Below are 27,305 nucleotides of genomic sequence, written 5' to 3'. Positions count from 1 at the left end.
TAGGTCAAGTTAACAACTTTGGGGACTCATGAAAATCTGATTGGTTGGTTTATTAATTTGAGTGTCCAAATTTGTCAACCAATAATATTGTTATCCTTGTTATTTTAGTGCTGATTAACGCTCAAGTGTTTGGAGAATGTAAGTAGAAATAGCCTAAAACCAAACTCAAAAGTACATTTAAAATCAATTAGCCCCTTTTAGAGGGGGTATTTTGTAAATATAGCTTAAAACAAGACCTATATATAAATTCAATATGTACATTTTATAAGCATCTAAAACTGAAAAGGGGTTAAAAATTCTAAAAATAGCACAAAGCCAGCCCCATATATAAATTCAACATGTACATTTTACAAGCATTTATTCCTTTTCGGAAAGGGGATAGATTTTGTAAAAATAGCCAAAAACCTGCCCCATATCTAAGTTGAAAATGTATATTTTTAAGCATCAAACCTGAAAAGGGGTTAGAAATTCTAAAAATAGCCTAAAACAACGCCTAAATATTAATTGTACATTTTATAAGACCATTTATGGGGGAAGGGGTAAGATTTTCTAAAAATAGCACAAAACCACCTCTATATTTAAATAAAATATGTACATTTAATAAGAATATAACCCTTTTCTGGGAGGGGGGATAGATTTTATGAAAATAGCCTAAAACCAGACAAGTATCTAAATTTAAAATGTAAATTTTATAACGTCTAAACTAGAGAAGGGTTTAGAAATTCTAAAAATAGCCTAAAACAAGACCTATATATAAATTCAAAATGTACATTTTATAAGCATCTAAATCTGAAAAATGCTAGGTAATTCTAAACATAGCACAAAACCATCTCTATATTTGAATTCAATATATTTATAATTATATTCTTAGCATCTAGCCCTTTTCGAAGGGAGAAAAGATTTTCTGAAATAGCCTAAAACCAAACATATAAATAAATCCATTATGTACATTATGTACTAGCCCTTTTCGAAGGGGGATAGATTTTATAAAAATAGCACAAAAACCAGCCCTATATTTAAATTCAATATGTACATTTTAACAATAAAACATTTACTTAATAGAGGGGAGATAGATTTTTCTTAAATAGCATAAAACTATACCTACACATCTAAACTCAATAAGTATATTTCTCGTATATATTCGAAACCTGTGGATTAGAACCGGTTCTCATCCAGTTTTCTACGAATAGAGAAATTTACAATCATAAGATTAAAACCAGTCATTTAGCCCGTGCCTTCGGCATCTCGGGGCTAAAAAAATTGGTTTTAATATCATGATTGTAAATTATTCTATATTCACGGAAAGCTGTTTATAATACGATGCGAGAAATAACTATTATCTATATGTAATTAGACTTTTAGGAGGGTGTGGGAAGTTGTAATAAAAATAGCCTAAAACTAGACCTATACATGAATTCAAAATGTTCAATCATTCATAAAAACATAGCCTAAAACTAGACCTATGCATAAATTAGAAGGAGCTTAAAGTGCCTAATTAAAAATACAATAAAAATGACCAATGATAGGCCAGTATACAGGTTACAATTGGTCCATATATAAATGTATGCTAGACTTTTATTGGTTATTTTTTATTGATGTCATTTTTTATTAGGCTGTTTTCATAAATTCAGAATTAGATTTTCTACAAAATAGCCTAAAACCAGACATGAACATTCTTTTTTAAACAGAAACCATTATAAAACAAGGATGAAAACATCCATAAAGCGAAGCTCTGAAACGGTAGGACAAACGAGCATTAATACTTGTAGAGTGTTAAAACTAAATAATCAGAACATAAATGTATAAAAGTCGAAGAAACTTGTAAGTAAATTTGTTGAAAAACTGAATAAATACAGGAAAATGTTGAGGGACATACTTACATTTTTAGGACTTGATTATAGAGATGCTTCGCTTACAACATTGTACTTTGTTGTCCTGGGAATCAGAAATCGTCGTATCATAAAGACCTTTCGGCATCTCGAGGCTTTAAAAACTGGTTTTAATCTTGTGCTTGTACATTTTTATATTCGTAGAAAACTGGATATTTAATCCACCGGATATTAATCGGTTTCGAAGCTATACTGGAAAAAAAAATCTTAATAAAAACCGTCAATAAACACGGAGACTCTAACAAACCAGGGATCTAAAGGGATAAGACCGTGGCCGATAAATTGATGTAAATCCCCAATGATGATACAGAAAATTACCCCTTCTTAATATTAAATTTAGTGGTTGAAACGTTTGAACCTGCAACTTAATGAACCAACCAATCAAATTTTACCAAAGTCCTCAAAGCTGTTAAGCCAACAAATAAGAAAACGTTAGTATAAAAATATGGGGCTGGTGTAATAAAGAGCACTTTTCTATCCTTATAGACTTACTAGCGGCTTCTCCCCTAGAGGCCTCTAGGAACACTTATGGAGGGGGTAGTTAAATCCCAAAACCCATTTTTTTTAATTTATATTTTGGGGGGGAAAGTAAATTTTTTTCTAGGGGCGAGTTCTCTTGGGAGGGTTGTGATACCCTCTTCCAAAATAGTTATAAACCTTTCCAGGACCTATGAGAAGCTACCCTGTTAAGAAGAACCTGATTGGGTCAGCGGTTAGCTAGATCCTTCGGTACAAACAAACACACAGACAGTCAGACAGAAAGACAGAAAGACAGACAGACAAAGGACAGACAGAAAGACAGACAGAAGGACAGACAGAAAGACAGTTAGAAAGACAGACAGAAAGACATACAGAAAGACAGACAGATATCATTCTGCTTTTTATTATAGATAGATAAACGTACAGATATACCCCAGCTGTAGAGAGGGGGGGGGATCTGCGATATTAATATGTAGATAAAAGATTCTTGATTGGAGCTGGTTCATTGGGTGTCAGAGAGAATGTAAACACAGGGATCTAAAGGTCTTTCTGTTTGTCTTTCTGTCTTTCTGTCTTTCTGTCTGTCTGTCTGTCTGTCTGTCTTTCTGTCTGTCTTTCTGTCTGCCTTTCTGTCTGATTTTCTGTCTGTCTTTCTGTCTGTCTTTCTGTCTGTCTTTCTGTCTGTCTTTCTGTCTGTCTGTCTGTCTGTCTGTCTGTCTATCTGTCTGTCTGTCTGTCTGTCTGTCTGATTGTCTGTCTGTCTGTCTGTCTGTCTGTCTGTCTGTCTGTCTGTCTGTCTGTCTGTCTGTCTGTCTGTCTGTCTGTCTGTCTGTCTGTCTGTCTGTCTGTCTGTCTGTCTGTCTTTCTGTCGTTCATTGGGTATCAGAGAGAATGTAAACATAGGGATCTAAAGGGATAAGACAATGGTCAATAGACTGATATACATTCCCAATGAAAATACACAAAAGTATCCCTTATGTAGATTAAATCTATTGGTTAGAACGTTCAAGCACTCAATTTAATGGCCCAATGAAATTCATTCAAAGCCCCTAAAGTAATTAAGCTATTGAATAAGAAAACGTTATTTAAAAACTTTGGGGACTAGTGTTATAAACAGCCCAATGTCATCACCCTCCCTAATGTAAACAAGTATGATTGCACAGAAAGAGAGAGGGGACAATATGCTGATTATTACACTAGTCCCCAAAGTTTTATAATAACGTTTTCTTATTTGTTGGCTTAATAACTTTAGGGAATTTTCGTAATAATTAACTAGTTGGGTAATTAAGTTTACTGTTCAAACGATTCAACCACTAATTGCAATCTACACAAGGGGTAATTTTGTGCATTAACGATGTACATCAATTTATCGGCTATTGTCTTATCCCTTTAGATCCCTGTGAAATTATTGCTGCCCAATAAACCAACTTTGATAGCTGATTGTATATCAATACCGTCTGTAGGTGTTTAGTAATACTGCTACTTTTTTTAGTAGCAAAGCTACTCTACAATTTAAAATACACGTCCGTCTGTCCGTAATTAATGAATTGGGAAAAACGTGATTTTCTCAGCTCCTATAAAAGATAGACAGCTGAAATTTTTAGTGCAGATCCCTATAACATAAGCTCATCTAATCTTTACATTTTTTGTCCATCTGTCTGTTAATTGGGGTGCCAGATCGATTCCTAGATTTGTACGTTTTCGTGTTTTCTTTCCAAGACAGAGAACTGAAATTTTTAAGGATTAGATAAATTCACTTTCTACATATTTTCACTAATTTTCATTATAATTTGTATATTATTTAGGGTGTTAGATCGTTTCATAGATTTATCCTTGTTTAGTAGCGAAGCTACTCTATAATTTTGTTTTTTGCACCTTATAGAAGATAGAAGGCTGAAAATTTTTGACAACATTCCTATCATAAAGGATCATAATTAACAATGATACATCCACTGTGGTTGGACTCTGTTTTAGCAGGTTTTTGACTATTTTTTATTTTTTTTACATTTTCCTATTAAGCTTCATCCGTTTGTCCTGATTGAAAAGTATTGATTTTTTGGAGTGAATGACTTGGCCCTAAAACAGGCACAACTCATTACCATACTAAAAAAGGTCGTGCAATCAAAGGGTTGGTTGTCTGTTGGATAATAATTAACAAAGCTCATATTGCCTAATAAAAATAACGTCATACAATACAAATTTCCAATGCTAGGCTAGTAACATATTCAATTACAATGTTAACTGGCCTATCATTGGTCATTTATATTGTTTGACGTCATTTTTATTAGGCACACTATAAGCTTCTTCGATTAAGAGCATTAAAAGCCCCCCCCCCCCCCCACCTTCTAATTTTATTTGAGCCCCTGATTTTTTTAAATAATTTTACAATTAGTGGATTTTTTTCATCGCTTTTTTTACATAAAAATCATCCAACAAAAATTAATGAACTGCAACATATAAAAAAACATAAACACATAGATCATCAGAACTTAACTCAATTAGCAGAATATAAATTTATAAGTCTAAACAAAATCATATATAAATTTGTTGTAAATTGTACATAAATGTATTACAAATTGCTGAAACAAATAGAGGATACTTTTAAAGGGCATACCTACATTTTTAGGACCTAATTATATAAATGCTTCTCTTATAACATAATACTTTGTTGTCCTAGGAATCATTATTCCTTTAATCAGATATATAATTTTTTATATCATTTTAGTCTAAATTAAGCTACAAACATTCTGGTAGCTATTGCTGAGTCACTTTCTAAACTGTAACTGTCAAAGGAATGATGACTAAACGCATACTATAATTAAACACATATTTATAATCAGTTTGACCTAATAAGCGCATTTGACTGGAATCATACTATCAACTTTACGCAATATTGTGAAAGCTACTATTCCTTTTTTGCCCACCAGCAATAGCTAAAAAGGCAATCTAATAAACGTTGCATCAGTTTGCCCCCCAATCAATTTTCAAATTTGCCTGTTGGTTTTACCCTTTTTTCTGGGTCGGACCCAAATTAAAATAAAGCTTTGCTTTGAATAAGATAATAGGGAGTAAAATGAGTAAAAAAGAGAACAATGCCCCCCCTCCCCAACAACAGCTCAAAATTGCAATCTAATAAATGTTGCATCAGTTTGCCCCCCAAATCAATTTTCAAATTTATTTGCTTGTTGGTTTTACCTTATTTCTGGGTCGGACCCAAGTTAGAATAAAGCTTCGCTTTGAATAAGATAATTGGAAGTAAAATGAGTAAATAAAGAGAACAATGCCCCCCCAACAACCACTGAAAAAGGCAATTTAATAAATGTTGCCTCAATTTGCCATCCAAATCAATATTTGAATGAATTTGCTTGTTGGTTTTACATTTTTCCTGGGACAACCCAAATTAGAGAAAAGCTTCACTATGAATAAGATAATAGAAAAGAAAAAGAGTAAATAATGAGAACAATGCCCCTCCCCCCCAACAACAGCTGAAAAACGCAATTTATTAAACATTGCGTCATTCCTCCCAAATTAATATTTGAATTAATTTGCTTGTTAGGTATACCTTATTCTTTGGTCAGACCCAAATTAGAGAAAAGTTTAGCTTTTTAAGATAGAGAGTAAAATTAAATGAAATTTCAAATTTTTGTCCCCCAATGACAGCTAAAAAAGGCAATTTGATAAACATTGCGTCAATTTTGCCCCCCAAATTAGAGAAAAGCTTTGCATTGAATATGATAATAGGGAGTAAAATGAGTAAAGAAAATGAACAATGCACCCCCCAACAACCGCTGAAAAAGGCAATTTAATAAACATTGCATTATTTTGCCCTCCAAATCAATATTGGAATGAATTTGCTTGTTGGTTTTACATTTTTCCTGGGACGAACCCAAATTAGAGAAAAGCTTCACTTATAATAGGGAGTAAAATGAAATTAAATTTCAAATTATTGTCCCCCAATGACAGCTAAAAAAGGCAATTTGATAAACATTGCGTCAATTTTGCCCCCCAAATTATAGAAAAGCTTTGCTTTGAATAAGATAATAGGGAGTAAAATAAGTAAATACAGATAGATGTTATAATAGAACAATTAACACCCAACCAGCTGAAAATGGTAATTTAATAAACGTTGCGTCATTTTGCCCCCCAAATCAATTTTTGAATTAAATTCCTTGTTGGTTATACCTTATTCCTGAGACGAACCCAAATTAGAGAAAAGCTTCGCTTATAATAGGGAGTAAAATTAAATTAAATACAAATTTTTGTCCCCCAATGACAGCTAACCACGGCAATATGATAAACATTGCGTCAATTTTGCCCCCCAAATTAGAGAAAAGCTTTGCTTTGAATAAGATAATAGGGAGTAAAATGAGTAAATAAGGAGAACAATGGGGACATAATTTTCCTTTTTTATTATTCACATATGTGGTTTTTTGTTATGTGTGTATCTGAGTGTGTGTGTGTGTGTATGTGTGTGAGTGTATTTGTGTGTTTGTGTATGTATGTGTGTGTATGTGTATGTATATGTATGTACGTCTGTGTGTGTGTGTGTGTGTGTATGTGTGTGTGAATGTGTGTGTGTGTGTATGTGTGTGTGGGGGTATGTGTGTGTGTATGTAATATGTATGTGTGTGTGTGTGTATGTGTGTGTGTGTATGTGTGTATATGTGTGAGTGTGTGTGTATGTGTGTGTGTGTGTATGTGTGTGTGTGTGTATGTGTGTGTGTGTGTGTATATGTGTGAGTGTGTGTGTATGTGTGTGTGTGTCTGTGTATGTGTGTGTCTGTGTATGTGTGTGTCTGTGTATGTGTATCTGTGTTTGTATATGTATGTGTGTATGTGTGTGTGTGTGTGTATGTGTTCTATATTACTATCTGAATAGCCTTATATGAATATATAATTAATTTTTCCTGTAATAGGAAGACAAAAAGCAAAACTTATCTTTATATAAGGTTTTAAATTAGATATATCCTTATAATAAAGTAACAGGATGTTTGTCTGTCTTTCTGTTTGTCTGTCTGTTTGTCTGTCTATCTATTAAGTGTTTTTTTTCTTTGTGACTCAAAAAAAGGGTTGCTACAGTTTAAAATGTAGAAGAAAATCTTATCTGTTTGTTTATCTGTCTGTTTGTGTGTCTGTTTGTCTGTCTGTTTGTCTGTCTGTTTGTCTGTCTATTTGTCTGTCTGTTTGTCTATCTGTTTTTCTGTCTGTCTTTTGTCTGTCTGTTTGTCTGTCTGTTTGTCTGTCTGTTTGTCTGTCTGTTTGTCTGTCTGTTTGTCTGTCTGTTTGTCTGTCTGTTTATCTGTCTATTTGTCTGTCTGTTTGTCTATCTGTTTGTCTGTCTGTCTGTCTGTTTGTCTGTTTGTCTGTCTGTTTGTCTGTCTATTTGTCTGTCTGTTTGTCTGTCTGTTTGTCTGTCTGTTTGTCTGTCTGTTTGTCTGTCTGTTTGTCTGTTAGTCTGTCTGTTTGTCTGTCTGTTTGTCTGTCTGTTTGTCTGTCTGTTTGTACCAAAGGATTTCGCTAACCGCTGAACAGATATGATGCCCATTTTCAGTGTAGCCTTTCATAGGTCCTGGGAAGGTTTCTAAGTATTTTGGAGGTGGGTACCACCACCCTCCCAAAAGAATTCGCCAAAAATAAAAATAAAAACGCCGCCTAGCGGATATTTTTGGTAATTAGCTAAAATCATAACTAACCCCATCTAGGGGCGAAATGTTTTTTTTTAAACAGCTGATTTTAACATGTAATGGGAACATTTTACTTGGGGCCTAGAGGCCTCCCGGGTGCGTAGCCGCTAGGATTAAATAAAATTACATTTACTACAAATTCTCTATTTTCAACATTTTATTATACATTATTGTTAAAAGGCCTAATCCCGAAAAAAAAATTTAACTTTCCATGGATCCATAGACCTATGAGAAGCTACCCTGTAAAGGAGAACCATACTAATTCAGTGGTTAGCAAGATCCTTTGTTACACACACACACATACACACACACACACACAGAGATAGACATTCTGTTACTTTATTATAAGGAGGTAAAGCCAAGGAAACCTCTAAGCTAGCATTATATTATAGACAGCTTTCCGCGGATTTTAAAATGAAAAATTATGAAAAAGATTACAACCAGTTGTTTTAGGCTCAAGGCTAACAAAATTTTATAATTGTGTATTTTAATATTCATTGAAAATGAATTTAATACAATGCTATACATGATTTTTTAGTATCACTGAGAACCGGTTCGCATCTGGAAGATATTAATTGGTTTCTCGGCCAAACTGGAATAGTTATTTCTCGCATCGTATTATAAACAACTTTCCGCGGATATAAGATGTACAATTATAAAATTAAAACCAGTTTTTAGCCCTGAGATGCCGAAGGCACTGCCTAAAAACTGGTTTCAATCTTATGATTATATTTTTTTATTCCTAGAAATCTGGATATAAAACGATGCTATACTTGATTTCTCAGTATGGCTGAGAATTGGTTTTAATCCATAAGATATTAATCGGTTTTGAAGCATTTCTGGAAATAACTTTCCTTGTGTTTTTGGATAAAAAAGCCCTAAAAAGAAAAAGGTTAAGTAGCGTAAAAAATGTAAAAATAAAAAACAAGAATGACAGCATCCATTTAAGCGAAGCTTTTCTATAACTAGCTACAGTCCGTCCGTCCGTACAACCGTTAGGTACGCTTTAGAAAGTGTAGCAACTCTATAATCGTTACCTCCATTTTTAACATGTTGATTTTTAACTTTTACACAACAAATTTTTATGTGATATAATTATCCGATTTATCTGGTTTTTTGGAATACTGATTCCTAGGAAAACAAAGTATACAATGTTCAAGCGAAGCATCTCTATAACCAAGTCTTAAAATGTAAGTATGTCCTAAAACATTATCCTGTATTTGAGCAGTTTTTTAACAAATTTATACATTTATATTCTGATTATTCAGTTCTGACACTCTACAAGTATTAATGTTCGTTTGTCCTATGGTTTCAGAGCTTCGACTTTGGGTAATGAATTAAACATTTTTTTAGTATTTCCTTAATCATACATAAGCATACATTTTTCCATTTGACATTTACAAGCTTTGTTTCTTATGTAGGTACAGAGAGAGAGAGGGGACAATGGGCTGTTTATTACACTAGTCAACAAAGTTGTTTTATAATGTTGTCTGATTCGTTGGCTTAACAACTTTGGGGACTTTTACTGAATTTTGTTTGGTTAGTTTTTTAAGTTGAACGTTCAAACGTTTCAACCACTAATTTTAATCTACAGAAGGGGTAATTTAGTGTATCATCAGTTTGGATGAACATCAATTTATCGGCCATTGTCCTATCCCTTTAGATCACTGGATTATGATGATTTTATTTAAATTAAACTTAAACCTAAAATAGTAAATTTAAAGTGATTTAATTCGCCAATTCTTTAAATTAAACCGTCAAACTACTAAATACATGTATGTACATATAATAAAAATATATCTTTTGATAATAGATGATGTCTGTCTGTCTGAGCATTAAGATCTCAGTAACCACTAAACCGATAGGGCTCTACTCTTCAGGGAATATACTTACTGGTCCTGTCATGGTTTTAAGCTATTTTCTAAAAATAACCTCCCCACCCCAAAAAAAAAATGTTTATTCTTAAAAATTATATTAAATCGATTAAACCCAGTTCACTACCTCTTGGGGTTTCGCCCCTAGAGGCTACGGACAAAGCCGCTAGTAATATATATCATCTATAATACAAAGTAGAACGATGTCTGTCCGTCTGTCTGTCCGTCTGTCCGTCTGTCCGTCTGAAGCTTAAGATCTCAGTAACTACTGAACTGATTGGGCTCTACTCTTCAGGGAATATACCTACTGGTCCTGTGATGGTTTTAAGCTATTTTCTTGGGGGGTGGGACACCCCCAACCCCCCCAAAAAATAGAAATACCCCCCCCCAAAAAAAAATTAAGTTGATCAAACCCCCTAGAGGCTAGGGGCGAAGCCGCTAGTATTATATAAAGTATCAAAGGATATCGCTAACCACTGAACCGATAGTGTTCTCCTTTAAAATAAAGTTTTATTTAGGTCAGGGATGGTTTTTAACTATTTTTGGAGAAGAATTTTTTTTGCCCTTACTCTCTAAAACTTCAATTGAAAATAGGAAGGATCGAATTCCCCCCAACCTTAAGTGCCCCTAGAGGCTTATAGGGGGCGCAGCCACTAATATTTTAAATTGTTTTTTTACTTCAATTTCATTCGCAATCTTCAGAAAGATACCAAATTGGATGATTTTTTCAAAAATTTTAGCAGATTTTTCAGCATATTTAATTTTTCATAAAAAATGTAAATTTTTCTTTGGATATTTTTTCTGAATACACTTAGAGAAAATTTCATGGCGTTTTTTAGATTCTTTTTTCTGATTATTATGGGATTGCAATTTTTCTCTATACATATATATATGTATATATACTAGCGGCTCCGGCCCTAGCATCTAGGGACTCTGTAATTAGAGGTAAAGGAGAGAAAAGTAGCCTATAACCACCCTAAGGCTTATATCTAAAAATAAAACAGTATAAAACCATATCAGGACCTATGTTAAGCTTCCCTAAAATGGATAACTCAATCGGTTCAGTAGCTATGAAAATCTTAAGCTAATGAAAAAAAACATTACTACTTTATATTTTAGGGATGGAGAAAATTGAGGGGGGGAGGGTATAATTTCATGGGAGCTTGGCTCCAGTTATCGGGGTGGGGTTACCCCCTTGCTCATTTGTTTTTGTTTACACAAAGAAAAAATGTTTGTAAATGAATTTTTTGCTTTTAGGGTGGGTTGGGGTGTCCCATCCCCCAAGAAAAAAGCTTAAAACCATCACAGTACCTGTAGGAATATTCCCTGAAGGGTAGAATCCAATCGGTTAAGTGGTTACCAAGCTCTGAAGCTTCAGACGGATGGACAGAAAGACAGACAAAGTCTAAAGTTTCATGTGTGACGTCATAAAAATCCTTTCTTTTTTGGGGGGTTTCCTTTCCCACTTCTCCTCTCATCCTTCCTTTTTAAAAGTATTATTTTGAAGTCACACATGACACTTTAGGCTTTCTCACAGATGGACGGAAGGACAGACATCATTCTACTTTGTATTAAAGATATAATTTTCTATTATTTACAGCTGACCCAGCTAGACTGAGCATATGTGCTATGCTTCTAACAACCTTCGCGTTCTCCTTGGTCATTATTACTCTACCCTTCTCCTTGTTCATGTGTATAAAGGTAGGTTTAACCAATAAATTATTGAATGTCGTCGTTTTTTAGTTTTAGTGTAAATGCCGCGAAACCTTTTTGTTGTATGTCTAGAAAATGTCATGATTGATTGAATGAAGAACTTTCTTAAAACCTCACCTCAGAGAGAGATTGGAGAATCCGCTGTTTATTACACTAGTCCCCAAAGTTTTATAAAAAATGTTTACTTATTAGTCTTAAAGAATTTTGATTAAGTTGAGTGTTAAAACATTTTAACCAATATTTTTATTTACAAAAGGGGTAATTTTTAGTATTATCACTGGGGAAGTACATAAATTTATCAGCCATTGTTTTATCCCTTTAGATCCTAGAGGTTTAACTATTAATATAAGAGTAGGGTGTAGATTCTTATGTTCTCCAAGGCAATGTACTGGGACCTTATTTATTACTCTACCCTTATCTCACTGTTCATGTGCATCAAGGTGGGTTTAACCAGAGAGAGAGGGGACAATCGGCTGTTTATTACACTAGTCCCCAAAGTTTTATAATAACGTTTTCTCATTAGTTTTAATGAATTTTGATTGTTAGGTTAATTAAGTTGAGTGTTAATACATTTTAACCACTAATTTTAATCTACAAAAGGGGTAATTTTGAGTTTCATTATTGGGGAAATACATCAATTTATCGGCCATTGTCTTATCCCTTTAGATCCTAGAGGTTTAACTATTAATATAAGAGTAGGATGTAGATTCTAGTGTTCTCCAAGGCAATGTACTTGGACCTTATTTATTACTCTACCCTTATCTCACTGTTCATGTGAATCAAGGTAGGTTTAACCAGTGAGAGAGGGGACAATCGGCTGTTTATTACACTAGTCCCCAAAGTTTTATAATAACGTTTTCTTTTCTTATAAGTTTTTTTTATGAATTTTGATTTATTAAGTTGAGTGTTAAAACATTTTAACCACCTATTTTAATCTACAAAAAGGATTATTTTGAGTATATGGGAAGTACATCAATTTATCGGCAATTGTCTTATCTCTTTGAGTGCTCAAATGTTTCAATCATTAATTTTTTTTACAGAAAAGGTAATTTTGTGCATCACCATTGATCCAAAGAAATTAGTTTAGAAAAAAACGTGGAAACGGTTTACACCGGGACCTTATGATGAGTTCAGAACATGCTTTCCCTAAATTGAATTTGTAGCTTTTAATAGCTGAAAATTTTAAAATTACTTTTGTTGATCAAATTTTACTTTTATTTTTAGAGTACCTTCACCTAACCTCCTTTATTGTCCTTTTTTGGCTTTCATGTTCATCATGCTAATTCTTTCACACTAAAGTTTAATTTACAGATATTGGAGCTTTCTAAAAATGTCTCTAGCATTTTTCTATGTCTAATACTTTTTGAAATATCAAAGTATTGCTGTATAATCATCTTTTACACAGCAAAAAGGTGAAACATAAAATTCGTTCACATCACAGTAGAATATACTTTAACTTTCCCAATATTCGTGGAAACCTGGAATATTCTTTAACTTTCCCAATATTCGTGGAAACCTGGAATACCACCTGGGGTTTAATTGTTACACCAAATTATGTGGAACAGTAAATAAGCTAAAACCCATGACCCTGGCCTAAACTGTTTTTGAAGCATTTTTGAAAGGGGTTTTACAAATAAACTCTGACACCTGTAGAATCATACTGCAGAGCTAAAAATAAGAATAGTAACCCACATACATTTTCAATAAGATTTGGAAACATTTTCTTAAAATGTTGCCCTTGGCTTTATATTTATACTGGTACCCAAAGTTTTATAACCATGTTTTCTCATTCAAAATAATTGCTTTTATAGTCAATTGATTGGATGGTTTAAAATAGCAGTGTTTAAAGTTTTCAACCAATAGTTTTAATAACGTTTTCTTATTCATTGGTTTAACAACTTTGGGGACTTTTACTGAATTTTGGTTGATTGATTTATTAAATTTTAATCTTCAAACGTTTCAACCACTAATTGTAATCTACATAATGGGTAATTTTGTGTGTCATAATTGGGAATGTACATCAATTTATCGGCCATTGTCTTATCCCTTTAGATTTGTGGTCTATATTACCTATAGCAGATGATTAGCAGTTTATAAAACTTTGGGTACCAGTATATAAAACTTTGGGTACCAGTTTATAAAACTTTGGGTACCAGTATATAAAACTTTGGAGACCAGTTTATAAAACTTTGGGTACCAGTATATAAAACTTTGGGTACCATTTATAAAACTTTGGGTACCAGTATATAAAACTTTGGGTACCAGTATATAAAACTTTGGGTACCAGTATATAAAACTTTGGGTACCATTTATAAAACTTTGGGTACCAGTATATAAAACTTTGGGTACCAGTTTATAAAACTTTGGGTACCAGTATATAAAACTTTGGAGACCAGTTTATAAAACTTTGGGTACCAGTATATAAAACTTTGGGTACCATTTATAAAACTTTGGGTACCAGTATATAAAACTTTGGGTACCAGTATATAAAACTTTGGGTACCAGTATATAAAACTTTGGGTACCATTTATAAAACTTTGGGTACCAGTATATAAAACTTTGGGTACCAGTTTATAAAACTTTGGGTACCAGTATATAAAACTTTGGAGACCAGTTTATAAAACTTTGGGTACCAGTATATAAAACTTTGGGTACCATTTATAAAACTTTGGGTACCAGTATATAAAACTTTGGGTACCAGTATATAAAACTTTGGGTACCAGTATATAAAACTTTGGGTACCATTTATAAAACTTTGGGTACCAGTATATAAAACTTTGGGTACCATTTATAAAACTTTGGGTACCAGTATATAAAACTTTGGAGACCAGTTTATAAAACTTTGGAGACCAGTTTTTTAAAGTTTGGGTACTAGTTTATCAAACTTTGGGTACCAGTTTATAAAACTTTGGGTACCAGTATATAAAACTTTGGGTACCATTTTATAAAACTTTGGGTACCATTTATAAAACTTTGGGTACCAGTTTATAAAACTTTGGGTAGCAGTTTATAAAACTTTGGGTACCATTTTATAAAACTTTGGGTACCAGTATATAAAACTTTGGTTACCAGTATATAAAAACTTTGAGGACCAGATTCTTGGATATAAAGGAATCTAAAGCTAAGTTACTTCTCCTTTTTTCTTGGCTGATGTAGAATAATTATTTCTTTATTAATGAATATTTACTCGTACCACTGAACAATTCTATTAAAAGCGAAGCTTTTCTATAATTAGGTTCGGTCCGTCCGTACGTCCGTAACAGTTTGCTCTTCCGTTAATTTAGGCATGTTAGAATTGTCCCATCGATTTTAAACTTTGCATGTATTTAAACAGTATTCTGTATATAAGAAGATTTTGTTTTATAAGAAGTAATTTTGTTAAAACTTATATATTTACATTTTGTATATTCAGTTATGACACTCTACAAGAGTTAATGTTCTTGTTTCCCTACTGTTTCAAGGCTTCGCTTTTATGGATGTTGTCATCCTTGTTTTCATACAAATTATTTTTCCGTATTGATCTAAAGGGATAAGACAACGGCCTATAAATTGATTTACATCCCCAATTATGTACATTGCAAAACTACCCCTTTTGTTGATTAAAGTTAGAGGTTGAAATGTTAATCAACTAATCAAAATTTACTAAACAGAGAGAGGGCATCATTGGGGATGTACATCAATTTATCGGCCATTGTCTTATCCCTTTAGATCCCTAATTTTCCTACAAATGTAAAAAAAAAGGATGACAACATCCATAAGTAGCGAAGCTCAATAGATATTGGATGCATGGACATCTGTAAAAAATATATATTAACGTGAAAATCTAGGAATCAATTTGGCCCCCAACCAATAAGCAAATCTCAATGAAACTTAGTGAAAATATTCAAAACTTACTCTATCCCTGAAAATTTCAGCGGTCTATCTTGAATAGAAGCCGAGAAAATCACGTTTCCCCATTAGCGTTACGGACTAACGGACGGACGGACGAACAGACAACGTGAATTATTATAGAGTAGCTTCGCTACTAAAAATATTTTATTCTTAAAAACTAAAATATTTAGAAATACGTCTTTTAAATATAAAATCCCTATTCAAATAAAATATTTTAAGATAAAAAAAAAGTCAAGAGCGCATTAATGCAGGGAGGTGACCTTTGGCTGTTTATTACACTAGTCCCCAAAGCTTTATAATAACGTTTTCTTATACATACGCCTAACAACTTTGTGGACTGTTATCAAATTCTGATTTGTTGGTTTATTAAGTTGAGTGTCCAAACGTTTCAACCACTGATTGTAATCAGAAGAAGGGGTTATTTTGTGAATCATCATCTTGTCCCTGCGTTTTTCTACTTAAAACAAAATAAAATATTTTAATAAAATGGGATTAATACAAAAAACATTTATGAATTTACTAAAATGAAAAACAGGAATAGTTATTTCTCGTATCGTATTATAAACGGCTTTCCGCGGATATAGAATGTACAATTATAAGATTAAAACTAGTTTTTTTAGCCCCGTGGTGCCGAAGGCACCGGCTAAAAAAAACTGGTTTTAATCTTATAATTGTACATTTCTATATTCGTAGAAAACTGGATATAATACGATGCTAGACATAGTTTTTTCGTATGGATGAGAACCGGTTCCTATCCACCGGATTCGAATGAATACGAGAAATTAAGTTATTGAGTAGATGTTTAATCATCGTAGGAATCTATCTATAATACAAAGTATCTTGATGTCTGTTCGTCTGTCCCTTAAGATCTCGGTAACCACTCAACTTATTGGATTCTACTCTTCAGGGAATATACCAACTGGTCCTGTGTTGGTTTTCGGCTATTTTCTTGGGGAGGGGGGGGGGGGCTTGGACACCCCAAACACCTTCAAAAATAAAAAAAAATCCCTCCCCCCATTTTTTTAAATAGGTAGAAAATTAGGACCTTATGTAATAGAACAAAATTTATATTAATAAATATTTAACTCCCAAGGTATTAAATGATCAAACGATAAACTTTGCAAGAAAAAGGTGATGTTAGCAAATGATTTCTTGAATAAAATGATAAAACGTTTTTTTATTATTCATTCGAAACCGGTTCATATCCAATGGATTAGAACTGGTTCTCACCCATACGAAAAAACTATGTCTAGTATTGTGTCCAGTTTCCTACAATTATAAAACCAGTTTTATTATACATTTTATATCTGCGGAAAGCTGTTTATGATACGATGCGAGAAATAACTATTTATCTATTTTTATATATTTCACTCTTGAATTTTTGTTTAACCCTTAACGGTCGGAGGGGGGGGGGGGCGTTGAACGCCCCCCCATCCGGTTTTTTCTATCTCATTTTCTGTGTGTGAAAGATAAAGAGCCCAAACTGCTTGACTTTTTAAGTGTTGGTATGGGACATAACTGAGAGTTGAAATTTTTTGAATATCTCCATCCTGGCGGGCACAGGATGCCAGCAAACCTGGCAGGGTCATCCAGGTAAAGAGCAAAAATGTTTTTTTTGACTTAAACAAAGCATTTTGTCTTACCAAAATACTAAAATATCCTCTAGTAGTACATCCTCATATTAAATACAAGTGTTCAAGTCAATTTTAGGTTCCAGGTATGATCCTGCAGGTCCTGATCCTCCAGGTCTCCAGAAATCTTTAAAAGGCTCCTGTGGACGCAATTTTTGACTTAGAGACTTCAAATTTTAAACTTAAGCTTATCTTACATGTCTACATAATGTAGCTGCGGCAGCTGAAATTATATTTTGATATTTGAAATATAAAATTTACATAAAAATAAACATTTTCTGCAAAAAAAATTTTATTCTAGCTTCAAAAATAAAAATTACAGCCGTTTGAAATTTTTAAGTAAAAAAGGACCTAAAAACAAAGGTTGTTAAATAAAAGGGTGAAGGAAGCGAAAATTGAACTTGACTTACTTAAGGTCGGAAATTCATCATAACACAGGGGACTTGCACAAAATTTTTTAGCCCTCTAGCTCTAATAGGAACTGAGATAATAGGGGGGGGGGTTCGTTGAACGCCCCCCCCCCCCGACTGATTAAGGTGCGGCAAGGGGCCCGACTGTAAGGGGTTAACGTTAAAATTAAAAATGAGAAAAAAATCTTCTAAATAAAATAGAAAAAATCTTTTAATTGTAAAATTTAATTATACAAATTGATGATTTAAAATAAATATCTCTGAACGTAAGTGTAGATTTTGTTTTTTTAATTAGAAGATTTTTTGTTTTTAAAATTGATATTAAACTAATAAATGAAAAGACTTTTGGGACTTATGAATGGTTGGTTTCAACTACTAATTGTTATCTAAAGAAGGGGTAATTTTATGTATTGTTATTGGGGATACAATTGTACATCAATTGTCTTATCCCTTCAGATACCTAAATTAGTACACTAGTCCCCAAAGTCTTTGGGGACTTATAATTGGTTGGTTTCCATGAGTTTCAACCACTTATTGTAACCTACATAAGGGGTAATTATATGTATCATTATTGGGGATGTACATCAATTTATCGGTCATTGTCTTATCCCTTTAGATACCTAAATTAGTACACTAGTCCCCAAAATATTTGGGGGCTTATAATTGGTTGGTTTCCATGAGTATCAACCACTAATTGTTATCTAAAGAAGGGGTTATTTTGTGTATTATTATTGGGGTTGTACATCAATTTATCAGCCATTGTCTTATCCCTTTAGATCCCTGAATTATCATAATGTGACTCAAGCTTTTCTATAATTAGAGTCGGTCAGTCCGTACGTTCGTAATGGTTAGAATGTTTGAATCGTCCTATTGATTTCAAACTTTTCATCATAATTCCTATAACAGTTAGGTACGAATTAGGAAGCGTAGCAGCTTTTTAAGTCCATAAATCTATTTTAAAGATTTATACTTTTTTTACAATTTTACTATTTGTATGGTAAATTATCCTTTTCATCTGATGTTTGGAAAAATGATTCCTAGAACAACAAAGTATAATGTTATAAGCGAGGCATCTCAATAGTCAAAAATCCTAAAAATGAAAGTATGTTCGTTTTACTGTATTCTGATTTATTTCAGAAATTTATGTATGATTTCTTGGATCTTACACCAGATTTTCATGTTTTATAATAAAGTGAACTCTGTAGCGGGCTAAAATAACTATCTCCCCCCATCCCCCTCCTTTACCCCATCCTCTTTTTCATACTGGATAAACGGCCCGACCAATAAATGCGGGGGGGAATTGCAGCCTAAATTGACGACAATTTTTCTCCTGTTATAATATCCACGTATATTCAACATCCATTTTGTTAAGTGTATTATCATTGGAGATGTACATCAATTTATCAGCCATTGTCTTATCCCTATAGCAGTTTATAAAACATTGGGTACCAATTTATAAAAGTTTGGGTACCAATTTTTATAAAACTTTGGTTACCAGTTTATGAATCTTTGGGAACCAGTTTTTATAACTTTGGGGACCAATTTATAAAACTTTGGGTACCAGTTTATAAAACTTTGGATACAAATTTATAAAATTTGGGTAGCAGTTTATAAAACTTTGGGTACCAGTTTATAAAACTTTGGGTACCAGTATATAAAACTTTGGGTACCAATTTATAAAACTTTGGGTACTAGTTTATAAAACTTTGGGTACCAGTTTATAAAACTTTGGGTACCAGTATATAAAACTTTGGGTACTAGTTTATGAAACTTTGGGTACCAGTTTATGAATCTTTGGGTACAAGTTTATAAACCTTTGGGTATCAATTTATAAAACTTTGGGTACCAGTTTATAAAACTTTGGGTACCAATTTATAAAAGTTTGGGTACCAATTTTTATAAAACTTTGGTTACCAGTTTATGAATCTTTGGGTACAAGTTTATAAACCTTTGGGTATCAATTTATAAAACTTTGGGTACCAGTTTATAAAACTTTGGGGACTAGTTTATAAAACTTTGGGTACCAGTATATAAAACTTTGGGTACCAATTTATAAAACTTTGGGTACTAGTTTATAAAACTTTGGGTACCAGTTTATAAAACTTTGGGTACCAGTATATAAAACTTTGGGTACTAGTTTATGAAACTTTGGGTACCAGTTTATAAAACTTTGGGTACCAGTTTATAAAACTTTGGGTACCAGTTTATAAAACTTTGGGTACCAGTTTATAAAACTTTGGGTACCAATTTATAAAATTTGGGTACCAGTTTATGAATCTTTGGGTACCAATTTTTATAAAACTTTGGAGACCAGTTTATGAAACTTTGGGTACTAGTTTATAAAACTTTGGGTACCAATTTATAAAAGTTTGGGTACCAATTTTTATAAAACTTTGGTTACCAGTTTATGAATCTTTGGGTACAAGTTTATAAACCTTTGGGTATCAATTTATAAAACTTTGGGTACCAGTTTATAAAACTTTGGGGACTAGTTTATAAAACTTTGGGTACCAATTTATAAAACTTTGGGTACCAGTTTATAAAACTTTGGGTACCAATTTATAAAATTTGGGTACCAGTTTATGAAACTTTGTATTTATTCAGGTTGTCCAAGAGTATGAGCGAGCAGTTATATTCAGGTAATATGCTCTTAGAGGCCTCAAGGGTCACTTGATTCTGATACATTTGTATTAAGCCTTTTTCCACTAATAATAGCTCCGCTGTCCCCGTTTTTTATGAGTACTTTTTTGAAAGCATTTTTACCCCACTTATAGTTATCAGAATAATAGCTAGATTCTTCTTTTTTAAAGACAATTGTAAAATCCGCGAAGAAAAAATTAAAAAATCTTTTGATTATGTTGTGACAAACACAAACGTAATGGAACCCTAACCTGAGTTTCTCCAGATTTGCAAGAAATATGCACCAAAAAATTGCTTTTGCTCTGATAACTTAAAGTTGGGTAAAATTAGTCTCGAAAAAGTTGTCATAAAGAAAAACTGTGTAAAAGTAGTAAAAATTGAATAGAAGCTATGCTCTCGTATGATAGAAAGTGGATAATCCTTTTATTGCCATTTGAGAAATTCTAAAACTCAGGCTTAGCAGCTAAAATTCAGGCTTAGCAGCTATGCTCCTAGAGACCTCCAGGGGCATCTGAGGGGGGAGAGTTGAATTAGATAACCCATTTTCTCGTATTCATTCGAATCCGGTGGATAGGAACCGGTTCTCATCCATACAAAAAATTCAGCCGTGTCTGCTTGTGCACTAGTGTCCAAAGTCTTCAAAATAAGACTAAATAATAAAAGTTGCTTTAGTTAAAGTGCCTAAAGTCAAAGATAGTTAAAAAATTGATGATCAATTTATCAGCCATTGTCTTATCCCTTTAGATCCCTTTCCTAAATATTAATGTTTCTTATTAAGGCTTGGTAGATTGACCAAAGGAGGAGCCAAGGGTCCTGGACTTTTCTTTATTATGCCATGCATAGATAGCTATAAAAAGGTAAGTTCAAATTCTTCCTAATTTTCACAAATTCTTCCTAATTCTCACAAATTCTTCCTAATTTTCACAAATTCTTCCTAATTCTCACAAATTCTTCCTAATTCTCACAAATTCTTCCTAATTCTTACAAATTCTTCCTAATTCTCACAAATTCTTCCTAATTCTCAAAAATTCTTTCTAATTCTCACAAATTCTTCCTAATTCTCACAAATTCTTCCTAATTCTCACAAATTCTTCCTAATTCTCACAAATTCTTCCTAATTCTCACAAATTCTTCCTAATTCTCACAAATTCTTCCTAATTCTCACAAATTCTTCCTAATTCTCACAAATTCTTCCTAATTCTCACAAATTCTTCCTAATTCTCACAAATTCTTCCTAATTCTCACAAATTCTTTCTAATTCTCACAAATTCTTCCTAATTCTCACAAATTCTTCCTAATTCTCACAAATTCTTCCTAATTCTCACAAATTCTTCCTAATTCTCACAAATTCTTCCTAATTCTCACAAATTCTTCCTAATTCTCACAAATTCTTCCTAATTCTCACAAATTCTTCCTAATTCTCACAAATTCTTCCTAATTCTCACAAATTCTTCCTAATTCTCAAAAATTCTTTCTAATTCTCACAAACTCTTCCTTATTCTCACAAATTGACTAAAAGAGGAGCCAAGGATCCTCGACTTTTCTTTATTATGCCATGCATAAATAGCTATAAAAAGGTAAAGGGGTAGTTTCACAAATGCATTTGAACTTAATTTAGTGAACTGCATATTTTTTCCTGGTTAATTGGTAAAACTACATTTATATGGCATATATTTGAAAGAATTTCAATTTTCTACTACATAGTTTTTAAAATATCAAGACTTGAAAATTGTCTTTTTGAATTGCATATATCACAAAAAGACGATTTTCAAGTCTTGATATTTAAAAACTACGTGGTAGAAAATTGAAATTCTTTCAAATATATGCCATATAAATATAGTTTAACCCATTAACTAGCAAAAAATATGCCGTTCACTAAATTAAGTTGAGATGCATTTTGTGAAACTACCCCTTTAAATTCATCCATCATCTTGGGCTGACACCTCATCATTCCTAAAGACGTTAAAAATGGTTCCTTCTGCTGCTATGTCAGGTGTGCGATATGAATAGTAAGAGTATGCCTTGACCTATAAACAGGCGCGACTCATTACCATGCACAGTTAAGACTTCTCAATCAAAGTTTCTGCAATCAAAGTGCTGTTTAAATGTTAGTTATAGAAAGTATAACATGAATATCTTGGCCTAAAACAGAGAAAGACTCAACTACATAACTTTTGTGTCACTTTTGAGGAAGACGATTCCTGTGACATCATATACATTTTGGAAAAGAAAAAGGGAAGGGGGGAAGAAAATCTCTTCAAAAGAGATGGGAGAAAAGGGAATCGTCTTCCTCAAAAGTGACACAAAAGTTATGTAGTTTAGTCTTTCTCATAAAACAGGCACATCTCATTAACAGGCTTATTTTTGACTTATGGAATTCATTTGATTGTTTGTCTGTAGGGTGTTGCTTTATTTGGATAACCTTCTGTTTATAGTAATGATTTATTATTTTATGAACAATCTAAAGAAGAAGCTTTCTTAATTTGCCACAAAAATAAATCAATGAATAATTCCTAAAAGATATCCCAAATCTGGTATATTGACAAGGATACACATCATTTCATTTTAGTATTAAGATCAGAAATTCAAAATTATGTCACCAACTACCCTACGGCTGCTATATAACATTAAGAATGAGGTGCTTTCAACAAGAGCATTCTTTACGATACATAAAAATGTTATGTATCGTAAAGAATGTTAAACAAAAGTTATATACATTAAGGGTTGCTTGGCATTGTAGAGCTGTAAAATAATAACTCACATTTATTGACGCATTGTCTTAATTGTAATCACTGGCAAAAAACAGGTCACTGGTTGTAAATTGTTTGCTTTTAGAATAACCAAACTAAAATTTATCCTTTGGAAATATTATTTAAATCTATTAAGGTTGACTTGCGAACAGTTTCTTTTGATGTTCCTCCTCAAGAAGTTTTATCAAGAGATTCTGTCACTGTTAGCGTTGATGCTGTAGTTTACTATAGGTAGGTATTGTTTTTAAGAGGTTATTATTTTAGGTTTTTATATTCAAAGCTTAGTTAATTAAAGAGTAAGAACTACAGTTTTCAATAGATTGCTAACTGACAAAAGGTTAAGTTTCAGTTAAATATTTGTTAGATACATATGCAATTATGGTACAAAGTTCTTTTAATAGGTAGGTATTGTTTTTAAGATGTTGTTTGTTGTTAGATATTATAGAATATGGCTATGTTTTAATATAAAATATAATTTGTTAATTTATTTTATTTTAGGGTTTCCAATCCAACAATGGCAACAAATAACATTGAGGATTATAGGTAAGTAAATATATGTTAGAATTCGGAAGAATTTGTGATAATTAGGAAGATTTTGTGAGAATTAGGAAGAATTTGCGAGATTTAGGAAGAATTTGTGAGAATTAGGAAGAATTTGTGAGAATTAGGAAAAATTTGTGAGAATTAGGAAGAATTTGTTAGATTTAGGAAGAATTTGTGATAATTAGGAAGATTTTGTGAGAATTAGGAAGAATTTGCAAGATTTAGGAAGAATTTGTGAGAATTAGGAAGAATTTGTGAGAATTAGGAAGAATTTGTGAGAATTAGGAAGAATTTGTTAGATTTAGGAAGAATTTGTGAGATTTAGGAAGAATTTGTGAGAATTAGGTAGAATTTGTGAGAATTAGGAAAAATTTGTGAGAATTAGGAAGAATATTTTTTGTTTGTTTTTATTACTTCAGGTTGGGTAAGGTTAGTTCATATTGGATACTAAGTATGCCTGCAGGGTTAAGGCCCCATTTTTTTAAAATTTGACTATAAACAAGAAATATAACCAAAAGTAGAACTTTACACATAAAAATTTGGGGGAAAAGTAGTAGGTTTTTTTTAGATTGTCCTAAAAGATCTTGCTAACCCCCAAACCAATTTAGTTCTCCATTTTGGAGAAGGTTCACACATGTCCTTGGCATGTTTTAAGGCTATTTTTCATTTTAATTCAAGTCCTGGATAGTTTAAGACTATATATTTTTGAATTTGAAGCGCCTATATGATAGGAGCATCGCCGCTAGTAAATTATTTTTTTTCAGTCATAGCACGCGATTATTGGCAGCAACTACTCTTAGGTAACTTTTAACACGCAATGCATGTTCTATAAAGCTTAACTAAATCCTATAGTTTATCTGTAGATTTTGGCAATTACTGGTTCTCGTCTCTTACTTTGTAATTTTGTATCTAGGTATGAAAACAAATATATTATGTTCAATAAAGCTTAGCCTTCCTTACTATGTAACTTTGTATATAACTATGTTAAAAAAAAAACAGATCATGCTCTATAAAGCTTAGCATTACATAGTATGTAACTTTGTATGTAACTGTGTAAAGAAACAAATCATGTTCTATAAAGTTTAGTGTTTCCTACTATGTAACTTTGTAGGTTATCATGATAAATAAGTTTAGCGTTACTTACTATGTAACTATGTAAAGAAACAAATCATATTCTATAAAGTTTAGCTTTACTTACTATGTAACTTTATTTACAATAACTATGTAAAGAATCAAATTATGTTCTATATAGTTTAGTGTTACTTACTATGGAACTTTGTTTGTAATTGTGTAAAGAAACAAAGCATGTTCTTTAAAGTTTAGCATTACTTACTATGTAACTTTGTATGTTACTATGTAAATAAACAAAGCATGTTCTGTACAGTTTAGCGTTACTTACTATGAACCTTTGTATATAACTATGTAAAGAAACAATTCATGTTCTATAAAGTTTAGCGTTACTTACTATGTAACTTTGTAGGTTATCATGATAACTAAGTTTAGTGTTACTTACTATGTAACTTTATAGGTTATCATGATAACTAAGTTTAGCGTTACTTACAATGTAACTTTGTAGGTTATCATGGTTACTAAGTTTAGCGTTACTTACAATGTAACTTTGTAGGTTATCATGATAACTAAGTTTAGCGTTACTTACTATGTAACTTTATAGGTTATCATGATAACTAAGTTTAGCGTTACTTACTATGTAACTTTATAGGTTATCATGGTTACTAAGTTTAGCGTTACTTACAATGTAACTTTGTAGGTTATCATGATAACTAAGTTTAGTGTTACTTACTATGAAACTTTATAGGTTATCATGATAAATTAGTTTAGCATTACTTACAATGTAACTTTGTAGGTTATCATGATAACTAAGTTTAGCGTTACTTACAATGTAACTTTATAGGTTATCATGATAACTAAGTTTAGCATTACTTACAATGTAACTTTGTAGGTTATCATGGTTACTAAGTTTAGCGTTACTTACTTTGTAGGTTATCATGATAACTAAGTTTAGCTTTACTTACAATGTAACTTCATAGGTTATCATGATAACTAAGTTTAGCGTTACTTACAATGTAACTTTGTAGGTTATCATGTTTACTAAGTTTAGCGTTACTTACAATGTAACTTTGTAGGTTATCATGATAACTAAGTTTAGCGTTACTTACAATGTAACTTTGTAGGTTATCATGATAACTAAGTTTAGCATTACTTACTATGTAACTTTGTAGGTTATCATGGTTACTAAGTTTAGCGTTACTTAATATGTAACTTTGTAGGTTTGCATGACAACTAAGTTTAGTGTTACTTACTATGTAACTTTGAATGTAACTAAGTAAAAAAACAAAGCATGTTCTATAAAGTTTTAAGCATGTTGATTTTGAAATACTTTTTAGTTCTGAAATGGTGTTTCTTAAGACAATTAGGCAAAATGTAATAGAAATGCAAAGCTTGAATGGAAAATGTTTTCCAGTATGGCTTTGAAACTGATTAATATCTGCTGGATTAGACCCAATTCTCAGCCATACTGAAAAAATCATGTATAGCATCCTATTACAGACAATTTTCCTCAAATGTTAAAATGAAAACAAAATAAATTAATACCAGAGGTGAATTCTTAAAAAATTTTGCCCTTCCAAAATCAGTGATGCTCACTAAAAATTTAGAGGGGATAATTTTGCTTCACTAAAATTTTCGTGGGGCAAAAGTTTTTTTAAGAATTCACCTCAGTTTTGTAAACCTAGGGTCTAATTAAACTGGTTTCAATCTTGTATTTTTTTATTTTAATGTCTGCGGATAGCTGTCTATAATACGATGCTAAAAATAACTAATTCTTGTATAGAAATGTCCTGGGAACGAGAAATCTGGCGGAAATTTTGTCGGAAAGAGAATCTATATCAAAGGTACTTTTACTCTTTACTGTCTATCTATCCATCTACCTATCTATCTATCTATCTATCTATCTATCTATCTATCTATCTATCTATCTATCTATCTATCTATCTATCTATCTATCTATCTATCTATCTATCTATCTATCTATCTATCTATCTATCTATCTATCTATCTATCTATCTATCTATCTATCTATCTATCTATCTATCTATCTATCTATCTATCTATCTATCTATCTATCTATCTATCTATCTATCTATCTATCTATCTATCTATCTATCTATCTATCTATCTATCTATCTATCTATCTATCTATCTATCTATCTATCTATCTATCTATCTATCTATCTATCTATCTATCTATCTATCTATCTATCTATCTATCTATCTATCTATCTATCTATCTATCTATCTATCTATCTATCTATCTATCTATCTATCTATCTATCTATCTATCTATCTATCTATCTATCTATCTATCTATCTATCTATCTATCTATCTATCTATCTATCTATCTATCTATCTATCTATCTATCTATCTATCTATCTATCTATATATCTATCTATCTATCTATCTATCTATCTATCTATCTATCTATCTATCTATCTATATCAAAGGTACTTTCACTCAGGGAGGGAGGAAGGGGACATAGGGCTGTTTATTACACTAGTCCCCCCAAAGTTTTATAATAATGTTTTCTTATTCGTTTATTGCTTCACAAATTTGGTGACTTTTATTTAATTTTGATTGGTTGGTTCTTTAAGTTGAGTACCCAAACGTTTACAGAAGGGGTAATTTTGTGTATCATCATTGGAGGAAGTACATCAAAGGTCGACTTTATCCCCCATCTCAAGTGCACCTAGAGGCCTCTAGGGGCGTAGCCGCTAGTATATA

At 32.2% G+C, this 27,305-nt stretch overlaps 1 protein-coding gene across 1 annotated transcript in view; it reads left to right on the top strand.

The window, feature by feature from the left end:
* The window catches only part of LOC145306779 (band 7 protein AGAP004871-like), a 33,260-nt gene that overhangs the window by 148 nt on the left and 5,807 nt on the right, over window positions 1–27,305 (top strand). Inside the window, exons 2-8 of the mRNA XM_080149076.1 lie at window positions 11,528–11,628; window positions 20,177–20,211; window positions 20,991–21,069; window positions 23,099–23,193; window positions 23,461–23,505; window positions 24,270–24,305; window positions 26,357–26,417. Coding sequence (XP_080005202.1) covers window positions 11,528–11,628; window positions 20,177–20,211; window positions 20,991–21,069; window positions 23,099–23,193; window positions 23,461–23,505; window positions 24,270–24,305; window positions 26,357–26,417 — 452 coding nt within the window. The remainder of the gene's footprint in view (window positions 1–11,527; window positions 11,629–20,176; window positions 20,212–20,990; window positions 21,070–23,098; window positions 23,194–23,460; window positions 23,506–24,269; window positions 24,306–26,356; window positions 26,418–27,305) is intronic.

This window comes from Acartia tonsa, chromosome 15, assembly GCF_053477335.1.
Source record: "Acartia tonsa isolate MP-2025a chromosome 15, ASM5347733v1, whole genome shotgun sequence".
Classification (NCBI taxonomy): domain Eukaryota; kingdom Metazoa; phylum Arthropoda; class Copepoda; order Calanoida; family Acartiidae; genus Acartia; species Acartia tonsa.
Note: the sequence above shows the minus strand (reverse complement) of the source record. Positions and strands in the feature narration are given on the sequence as shown.